Source organism: Bombus huntii, chromosome 3 (genome assembly GCF_024542735.1).
Source record: "Bombus huntii isolate Logan2020A chromosome 3, iyBomHunt1.1, whole genome shotgun sequence".
Taxonomy (NCBI): Eukaryota; Metazoa; Arthropoda; class Insecta; order Hymenoptera; family Apidae; genus Bombus; species Bombus huntii.
Window position 1 is genome coordinate 3,271,255 of NC_066240.1, and position 10,270 is coordinate 3,281,524.

The window sequence follows — 10,270 nt, forward strand, 5'->3', positions numbered from 1 at the left end:
AATGTATATTTTTAAAAGCGTAATTTTATATGTAAGATTAACAAAGAAAATATTGTATAATAAAGTCATTATTTCATTTCACATAAATTGTATTTTCATATATACACGTATAATAAGGGAAACTTTTAGATGGATTGTCTAAACAAAATCTTAAACATTTAACATTTTTAATTTGTCCCATAACTCGTAAAGTCTGGTATCACTTTTAGCATAAAAATAAATAGGTTTAAAAGTTATCAATATATTCGCTTGCAGTAGCAAAGGTCAAGTAGATTTAATCAGTACATATATACTTCGTCTAATTCCACAAATATTAGTGGAAAAATTGTTTGGATTAACCGAAAGATATAGCTCGTTATTGAATCATAAATACTGTTTGTACGTATGCTAATCGCTCAAAGTTAATCTATCATCCGCCGAGTAAGGAAACGTAAAGTAACGTTGTGCATTCACACTATTAAGTGACATGATTTCAAGTTTTTATGAAAAAATTGTTGGTACGTCTTCTACAGTGGAGTCAAACCAGCAGAAAATTCTTTGTATTGGATTAACTTGTTTGGATATTGTACAAACGTGCAAACAATATCCCGCAGAAGATTCTGATCAAAGGTAAGAGATATTTCTATACGCGATTGCGCAGTGTTATTCGTTCATTGCTTACGTCGATCAGCTGATATTGACAAAGATATAACCAACGTATAATTATCATTTTTAACTGATATGTATATATATATATATAATAACTTTGTACGATATTTATAATGAATAAAAATATATTTTTAATACTTGTTATGCTACTGAGACTAGAATTTATTGTTCTAATGTGATTTACAGATCTGTAGAATGTCGATGGCAAAGAGGAGGTAATGCATCTAATACTTGTACGGTTCTTTCTCAATTAGGGAGCCCGTGTGAATTTTTTGGTACTTTAAGTGCTGAAGAACATTTAAGTTTTTTGCAAAATGATATGCGGAGTTACAATATCGACTTTTCTCATTGTCCTATGGTAGAAGGTATAGGGTGTCCAATATCTACTGTTATGCTAAGTTTAAGCTCAGGGTCTCGTACAATTTTACATCATAATCCAAATCTGCCAGAGCTAACATTGAAGAATTTTGAGCAACTACATTTAGAAGATTACAGTTGGATTCATTTTGAAGGTAGAAACTTGAATGAAGTACTATCTATGATGCAGTGTGTGGAAAATTATAATAACATGTTGAATTATAGTGAAGATAGCAATAGTAAAGAAATCGCTTCTAGTCAAGTGCCAATTACTGTTAGTGTAGAATTAGAAACTCCAAAACAAGAATTATTAGATTTACTACCTTATGTCGATGTAGCATTTATCTCTAAAGATTTTGCCCAAAGTAGAGGACATGATAATATGAGTGAAACATTGAAGGATATTAGCGGAGATGCTAAATCTGGGTATGAATCCATATAAAAAAATACTTTGAATTTATGGATGAAAAATTGATGTATTATGAAATTCCTTTTTTTTCTAGGGCAACTCTTATATGTGCTTGGGCTGACAGAGGCGCTATGGCAAGAACTCCAGATAATATTACAGTACAATCTCCTGCATTTCCACCACAGAAGGTTGTGGATACCTTAGGTGCTGGAGACACCTTTAATGCTGCTGTGTTACATTATTTAAATAAAGCAAAACTGGAATTCATTAGAAAAAAAAAGTTAGAATCATGCAAAACGAATAGTGCCTTACAGAAAGATGTAAAAATCAAACGTAATATTAAAATGAATTATAATATTGAAAGCTTAGAATGTAGCCATACAGAATTTATTACACAAAATGTCCTGCAAGCAGCTGTAACTTTTGCTTGCCAAGTAGCTGGTGCTAAAGTTGGTTTGAGAGGATATAATAAGTTAGATAAAATTTTTAAGGATGCATCAAAAAGTTAATTTGTAAAGCATTGTATTGAGTTACATTATATATAGATATTTTATAGAACAGACTGCATAATTGGTTATAATTTGTAGCATAGTTATTTTATTTGCTTACATATTTATTAACAATTATTTTTTAGTACATATATACATACATTACATGTTTCTTATGTAAATATTAAAAAACATCTTACTTACATTTTACTTATTACACGAGTTATTATTACCTTTATAATTAAATCTTTACAAATTACTAACGATAAATAATAAAAATTACATCTATATTTAATAATAAAGGAATTACAGATACACAGAAAGTTTATGAGTTTACAAGAAGTAATTGAAGGTGATAATTATGATTAAAATTAGCAAAAAATATTATTATGTATTGTAAAATAAACATTTTCGTACATAACCTGTTACAAAAATATTAAATATTCGTTAACATTCTGCATTTAAACCAGCATTTAGAAAGTCTCTTACGCGTTCTATGCATGTAAATGGTAGACACCTAAAATTGGGAGAAATGTTATCAAATGATGAGAAATTTGTAAAATATATATATTATATATATAATATATATTATATATATAAAATATATAAAATATTATATATTATATATTATATATTATATATTATATATTATATATTATATATTATATATTATATATTATATATTATATATATTATATATATATATTATATATATAATATATATAAAATTTGTATATATATATATATATTACAAATCATATGTATGTATGTATAATTACACACCTCAAAATAATGTTAACATAACGCCAATATGCGGGAATAGAAATCTCTTTGGTGTTTTGCCGTTGCGCTTTAACTATTACATCAACTGCCTGTTTTGTTGAAACCAAAGACAGTAGGTTTTTGAACCTAATTAGAACAAGTTATATAAGTATTCTTTGTTATGTATATGATATAATTTAGATGACAATTATTTCTTCACATTTCGTGAACAATGTATTCATTTTATTACATGACTTCCTATGCCTCTAAGCCAATTATCAAATTTACATGTAAATATATATGAACAATATTACTCAATGATGCTATAAAATATAAAAAATATAAAATATAAAAAAAATTTGTCCAATTATATAATAAATATTTACTAATAATTTTGCATTATCTATCACTTGAACTAACGTTATACAAAATATTTTACCTGTAACATGGGTTTTTGCAAAGTCCTGTATTGACCATATACGGATAAACTGTTGTGAATTTTATATTTAGTGGCTTTTCCTTATTCATCGATCGTAACTCTTCGTACAATGCTTCCATCAACCCTAGAAAATCATCATCAAAAGAAAGTAGTAACGTAAAATATTTAAATAAAAGTAATAATATGGACATCAGTTTTACCTCTTACTGCAAACTTTGAAGCGCAGTAAGGAACTATATTGCATTGGCCGAAAATACCAGCTATCGATGAAAGAGCAACAATATGACCGTAATTTCTTTGAATCATGCTAGGTAAGAAAGCTTGGAAAATCTATGCAGACAAATTATTTAATTCACGAGTGTAATAGGGGAGGAACCTTTTTATAAAAAAAAGTGTAAAATAAATTACCCAAAAATGTGCTAGCACATTGATATCGAATATTCGCTTAATTTGCTCGGGTGTATGATTCATTAAAGTTAAACAAGGCATTATACCAGCATTGTTAATTAAAATTGTCACATCTCCTACTTCCTCTTTTACTTTTTTAGCTACTTTAAGCACTTCTTCTCTGTTAGATACGTCGCATCTATGGATTATAAAAAAATACGAATTTTATATCGGAAAATATGTCATAAGATTTCTACATACTTGTAACCGTAAGCTTTTAATGTGCCGTTTTGGTTTATTTCATTTACTGTTTCGTTGTTTCCTTCTTCATTTACATCCAAACAGACAACGATTGCTCCTAATGAGGCATATTTTAATGCTAATTCTTTACCAATACCATGTCCAGTACCTGTAATCTATACAAGATACTTGCTCGACAAGTGCTATTTAAATTATTTATATGAAATTAAGCAACCGTCAATAATCGTATAATGGCAAGATGATGGAGATATAGTCGATGCAAATTATAAAGGAACGAATTGTAGAAAATTTTCGCCAGAAGTCGGATATTAATTAATCGGATATTAATATCTAAAATGATTATTTGGAAAATTGTAAATATTTGGGATAATAATTAGTTTGTAAAATACCAATACAATTTCGCCGATTACGCTTTTCTCTTCGACTGGTATACATAATCTGTATATTCCTAAGACAATGTCATAAAGCATTTTCAGCAGAAGCAGCAATGTATCCAATAGAACTAAAACGGCCTCCCACACCTGGACCATAATTCCTTTAAATAATTTCCTGTAAAAAATGAATTAATAAGCAAAGACAATATATCAGATTAAGAACTGTACAGTTTAAATTTTGCAATCAAATTCTCCACCAAAATGTTTGTCGAACGTGGTAGCGTACGAGTACGTAACACACAAGAATTTAAGACAAGGATAACATGCGAACTGAGCGCGGTTCATGGTTATACGAGACGTATGTATACCGACACGTATCCATTTTCCTTAAGGCTAATTTGAGACCTCTGAACACGCGGCTGACCTTCTGGAAATTAGGTAATTTTGAATCGTAAGAGTCAAAGTAAGCGGAGATTATCACTAGAAATACCAAATTCTTCCATGATTATGAATATTTAGGAATAGTAAGAACAGTACTCGGTTTGGCATTTGGATCGACATATCTCATATAAATCATAAATTTAATTTATTTTCTGCCTTTATTGTCTTGTTTCTGTTGTTACTTATTTCACCGTTCCATCTCTTATTGCTTTCTGTATTTACTGCTCTCTGATTGTAGTGATGTAAGAAACTTAACAAAAAATTGATATTAAGCGAAACTAATCTGCCTTTATAGAAAAACAGACATTGACTCACCCGCTTAAACTATTTATATCTGGGAAGAACAAACAAAAAATTCATTACTAAATTTCAGTATTAAATTTCTTTTTATGTGTTTTCGTTCTAGGCTCCATTTCTAGCTCCTCGATATCGCTGCAATCGTATGTCTTCCTTTGTTGTTCTTAACTGGGAAAACAAAGAAAGATATACGATCGCGGCAATACCGCGCGGCAGGAGTCGCTCGTTTGCAACAAAAGCATTTTAGAGCGCCTTGTATTGTTATCATAGAGATATAAAGATAGAGTGCGGGAGTCATATGTTACCGTGTAAATGGATACGATACGAGAACAGGAAAGAGATCGCTGTATAGAAACTTCTTGCGTTCTTTTATAATAACGCATACGTATTCGCGCAGTAAATTTGTAAGTGTAAGACTGATCAACAAACGACATTAATGCGCATACTAGATTAAACAAGAACAGAAGATGCATCTATGCAGCGTTCTCGTCCTGTTTTCATATTGCATCCAGTTATATCTGTATGGTTACTATAGTAAGTTTTATTGTTCAATGGATTTGGTTTGCCTTGGGTTTGGGAATAATTACTCGATACAAATCAATTGGAATAAGAAAATGAGTGACAATATAAAATTATAGTAATTACAGTGATTAATAACAGAAAGAATAAGCATAAGAATTAATAGCAGAAAGATTATTAACTTGCGATAATTTTCTTCAATATATTAACAACGAAACGATTCTTTCCTGGAAACCATGATGGTCTTAACGAGCTTAATACATTAATGGAGTTAGATGCTCCTAAGATGATGATGGTTTAAAAATAATTTCAAATAATACGAAATTTGACATATGAAATTTACAAACTTTTATTTAAAATTCAGACAAAATAGGAGTTTCGTTAATCGGTGGAGAACAACCAACAGAATTTTTAACAACGTAATATCCTTTTGTTTTTTATAAATAAACGTAATATACACAGAGTTTTGATAATCTTCCTAAAGATTAAATTAATTTGTCGTAAAAATAAAAAATGATGAATGAATAAGAATTCGGTTTAACACGATATAAGAAACAACACACGAATAGACACGACGAAATGTCGAAGAATTACTTACCAACGATAATAGCAAACAGTGTTAAGGTTAAAAATAAGTTAAAAGTAAAAAACAAGTTAAAGTAAAGTCCGGCTAATTGAAAGAGTGAACTTCTCACGAAGGAAATGTACGAGTTCCTTTAGAAGAGTATTCAACGATGCACTCGTGCGCCGTTCAAATGTTAACTAAGCTAAACTGCCTGGGTACAGTGCTTTCCTATCAATAACATCGGGAATCTTTGCATCGCTGTGGACTGGCTCTCGTGATTGGCTATAGGATAATCTCAAATATCGGACACAATATCAGTTGGTAACGTGGGTAGTCGTGTGTAGAATACGGTCCGGTGATGCGTCATTATATTGAAGTACTTAGTCGTGTAATAAGGTTACATGTTAGAATAGTATTACATGCCAGGAATAGAGCATTAAAATAATAAAGTAAGCGCTAAATTAAGTAATTTTATATTTCCGACATACGATATAAATAATTTTCGATGTTTATATCTTTCGTATAGAAATGTTCGAAACGTATGTTTCGTTTAAATGTACATATCATTGATAGGAAAGAATATCTTGATTCCTACGTTTATGATCGCTCAGTGGATAAAAGTTATTGGAGAAAAAAGATATAGAGAGAAAACGCTACAAGAATCGCTTCCGTTGTAGATTCGAGAGAACTGTTTTAGTAATGGATGTAATGAGATGTATAGAAATACGTGTCGTTCGTGTAGCAACACATCTTTTTCCAAACGATCAGTTCGAGAAAATGAATTACTCGAGATCATGTGCATGAGATTTCTTCTTTAATTAGTTTTATTTTCATCATTTTTAGTAGTATATGTTGTGGCACTAAGGATGCTTACTTGAGATCATCAAAATACTGGCAGGGAAAGGTGTCGTCGTCACGATGACCCATGCCTGATAAGTTTTACCAAAGCACAATGATCTCAGTGTGGAAAAAGATGCGATCGTAATATTCGCTGTTGTAGATGTCAACAATATGTCTCATAAAAAGTCGCAAAGGCTGTCTGAAAAGAATTGAAAAATAAACAGTAATTGTCGATATTGTTTATTATGCGTTTGTTTTTTTTTGTTCACTTTTCTTATACACGATATAGTTGATATGCATTATCAGTGAACTTTATTACGATTAAGTGTAAGAACTATGATAAACATGGTGAAACATGGTAAAATATCTTCATAGAGAAATATTATCAACATATATGTCATTACAATTTTACTATTTTTTCAAATAAAGATTAAATATTTATAAAAAGATGATGCATGTGCACATACAGTAAAGATGTATCAACTAGGGCTTTGGCGGACTAATCCATTAATCGGCTTTCATTTCATTTTAAACACTGCTACAAAATACATCAAATTTATAATTGTTTAATATCACGAACGCAAAGAGAAAATTTTTATCATTGTTTCTTATATTTATTTTATTACGTTTTGTTCCTTCGTTTTAAAGTTTTAACACTTTAAAGTTTTTTATTATGATAAAATTGAAAAAATAATAACCAGTTCTTAATTAATTGGTACTTATATAATTTATTTCAATAAATACTAATTATTACTTGTTATATTTTATAATGTAATAATTATATTACATTCAAGTATGTACCTATAAGTAAGTATACTGTGTTACTATATATTAAAAAATATTAAAATTATACTAATGGTAGTAAAGAAAGGACATTCTATTTTTATTTCTATGCTTCATCAAGTTATTAATACATAAAAATTGAATGCCGATCATTCGACGTCTTTCGCCTATTAGTTGCCGACTAATCACCGACTATAAAAGTGGCCGGATAGTCGACCGCTAGTCGGTACATCTTTAGAGTACACCAAGGTATGTTAGAACGAATGGAATTGGTTCTCGAATCACGTTTGTTATAGCGCAGGTGAGGTGCAGCTCTGTATTTCTATAGAGGCTATAGCATCTATTCGCTGTGGCGTACATTGAAACATATTTATTTAGGAGTAATGTATTTAGGCCTATAATTAAAAGCAAAGTTATCACTTGTACAACGGGTTAAACACTGGAAAAATGTAATATGAACTACAAAGTAAGTGGTAAAGATAACATAAAATTTATTTGTTTAGTAGGTATCATAAAATAATGATTGATGCTAGCCCAGCCGTTTTTAACTCCTATCTTTTCGTGAACAAATATGGTTCATTGACTGATACGATACTTGTTCATCCTGGGTCACGGTTGTTTATATGTGTGCTATTCACGAGTTTTTAGGCTGTTTACAATTAAACGACAGAAAGAGAGATAAGCACAGATTCGTATCATCAGTTAATGTTTACTCTTTATCATTGCAAGAAAGACGGAGTGAGAAAATCGGCGGAGCGGTTGATATTTCTCTGTGTTCGTTGTAGTATCTTTATACGCTATAGTATTTTAATTTGTTATAAAAATTATTCGCTACAACATTTGTTTATTATAGCACATCTTACTGCACATCGGGGCCCATTAGCTCAGATGGTTAGAGCGTCGTGCTAATAACGCGAAGGTCGTGGGTTCGATCCCCCCATGGGCCAGAATATTTTTTGTCACTTTATTTTTAAGAAAGACAAAGGATAATTTACGAAAATTGAACTATGCAAATGTTTTTTGTAGTACTTCTATGCTCTTCTATGCTAACTCTTCTATGCCGAATCATCGGGAATGACTTTTGGTTTATTGACTAATCCTAAGTACATTGCTTTAAATTATTAAGGACGGGGCTATTGACTAAATAAATATAGGATAGGATCATAGAGATATAAACACTGACTGCACGAGTGAGCTGATAAAACGATATAGGAACAGAAAAAGAACACTGCATAGAGGCCACTTATGTGTTTGTCTAATGATGTGTATGCACACTCGTACAGTAAATATGTCAGTGTAACACTGTAACATCGACGAACAAGCGGCATCAGAGTTACAGATGGGGTATAGGAATAGACACGATATATAATGCTTTTTCGAATTCTTTATTTTGAGGGTTATCACGGTGATACTACACGGTCGCATGCAGGTCTGAAAACTCCCGTAGTTGGAGTATAAGGTTCTTAGTGATCGGATGATGTTGGTCAATTTGTTCGCAGTAAAGTGCTTCAATCGAAAAGTTAGGATTCGTTGTATAATTCCATCGTGTAAGAATAACCCGAACCCGGTTGTCCCTGTTTTCTTTAGTCTCTTCTTAATGATCGCGTACTCAACTCGCGGTGAACCGAGTAGCAGGAAGGATGAAAGGAAAATAATTTTGTCTTAGATATATAATTATTATGGTTATATTATTATTTTGTATGTAACTAATGTACCATAAATGTTATATAACATAAATTTTTTTTTATTATTAAAAACTTCTGCAAACTCTAAAATTATACTATAACTTTGCATTTTCAATACAAAATTTAATAACATTGAAATGTTTCAATCATGAATAATATTTTGGATACGATATTATTTATATATATTATAGATAATGTTAATAATTATATAATTTTTTAATGAATTTAAAACAGCCAAAAACAGATTTACTTTCCAATAAATGCATCAAATGTAAAAGTATTAAGTGTATGTGTACATATTTGATTTACAAGTTGTAATTTTGTTATATTTTCATTCAAACAACATTTTTCTGTACCAAATGAAATACTGTATATGTATTTATATTGAGTAAATGATGAAAAATTATGAAAAACAGTTTAGTTTAGTTATTGAGTAAGCTTAATGGTTTGGTTTAGATTCGTTACTTTCAATGCTTTCATTGAACGATGGTGCTAAATACAAAATCCTAACTTCTCGATCGCAGCGTCCTGTGGTGGCTGATTTTTAAAACAACTCTCGACTACACGATAACTCTTTACATTAAGAACCCTACTGTCCCAACAGGAACTTCCAGACCTGTGTATACGACTGTGCTCTATGCTCTATCTTTATGTACCTATGGATGGGATAGGCCTGACATTATATATATATATCAGAAAGGAAATTTTCTTTCTGTATGCGTATGCATACACCGATGAGATACATATATATGTACATATATGGGTACACTAATGCAGTACAGGTTTTGATCTATTCCTAGCTTAATATGTCTATTTGTGTCACCCAATAATAAGCCGCTAGATCTATTTTCTATCCCAGAAAGCTAGGCTTCAACCCACATGAGAAAACATGGTTGAAGAGAAGTCGATAACCGAGTGAGAGCGAGTTTTGTTTTCATAATTACGGCAACTGTTGGTTGGAGGCGCTAGTGGTCATGAAAGTCGATCGCGTACGATTTGACACGAATCTCATTGA

General features: G+C 30.7%; 2 protein-coding genes, 1 long non-coding RNA gene and 1 other non-coding gene across 4 annotated transcripts; 3 read left to right on the top strand and 1 right to left on the bottom strand.

The window, feature by feature from the left end:
- Nucleotides 1-130: 130 nt before the first annotated feature.
- Nucleotides 131-2,112, top strand: LOC126864303 (ketohexokinase-like). The gene is made up of 3 exons (XM_050615550.1): nt 131-609; nt 835-1,431; nt 1,509-2,112. The coding sequence occupies exons 1-3, from the start codon at nt 467-469 to the stop codon at nt 1,921-1,923; spliced, it is 1,155 nt and encodes a 384-aa protein (XP_050471507.1). The 5' UTR covers nt 131-466; the 3' UTR covers nt 1,924-2,112.
- A 58-nt stretch (nt 2,113-2,170) lies between these two features.
- Nucleotides 2,171-6,147, bottom strand: LOC126864312 (short-chain dehydrogenase/reductase family 16C member 6). The gene is made up of 8 exons (XM_050615579.1): nt 5,981-6,147; nt 4,141-4,300; nt 3,752-3,906; nt 3,512-3,689; nt 3,304-3,433; nt 3,104-3,227; nt 2,686-2,811; nt 2,171-2,419 (listed from the first exon to the last, which is right to left on the bottom strand). The coding sequence occupies exons 2-8, from the start codon at nt 4,279-4,281 to the stop codon at nt 2,350-2,352; spliced, it is 924 nt and encodes a 307-aa protein (XP_050471536.1). The 5' UTR covers nt 4,282-4,300; nt 5,981-6,147; the 3' UTR covers nt 2,171-2,349.
- A 111-nt stretch (nt 6,148-6,258) lies between these two features.
- On the top strand, nt 6,259-7,028 carry LOC126864339 (uncharacterized). Its single transcript, XR_007689125.1, has 2 exons — nt 6,259-6,396; nt 6,474-7,028. It is a non-coding gene; the product is annotated as an uncharacterized LOC126864339 (long non-coding RNA).
- Nucleotides 7,029-8,443: 1,415 nt separating this feature from the next.
- On the top strand, nt 8,444-8,517 carry Trnai-aau (transfer RNA isoleucine (anticodon AAU)). Its single transcript has one exon. It is a non-coding gene; the product is annotated as a tRNA-Ile (tRNA).
- The last annotated feature ends 1,753 nt before the right edge of the window (nt 8,518-10,270 follow it).

What these genes read in the sequence shown, in the direction of transcription:
- LOC126864312 (XM_050615579.1), bottom strand. Translation starts at nt 4,281, where the DNA reads ATGGTCCAGGTGTGGGAGGCCGTTTTAGTTCTATTGGATACATTGCTG. An exon ending in TTAAAAGCTTACGGTTACAA is followed by an intron (nt 3,690 to 3,751) that starts GTATGTAGAAAT and finishes TATAATCCATAG; the next exon opens with ATGCGACGTATCTAACAGAG. An exon ending in ATGTGCTAGCACATTTTTGG is followed by an intron (nt 3,434 to 3,511) that starts GTAATTTATTTT and finishes TTGTCTGCATAG; the next exon opens with ATTTTCCAAGCTTTCTTACC.
- LOC126864303 (XM_050615550.1), top strand. Translation starts at nt 467, where the DNA reads ATGATTTCAAGTTTTTATGAAAAAATTGTTGGTACGTCTTCTACAGTG. An exon ending in GCAGAAGATTCTGATCAAAG is followed by an intron (nt 610 to 834) that starts GTAAGAGATATT and finishes TGTGATTTACAG; the next exon opens with ATCTGTAGAATGTCGATGGC. An exon ending in AGCGGAGATGCTAAATCTGG is followed by an intron (nt 1,432 to 1,508) that starts GTATGAATCCAT and finishes TTTTTTTTCTAG; the next exon opens with GGCAACTCTTATATGTGCTT.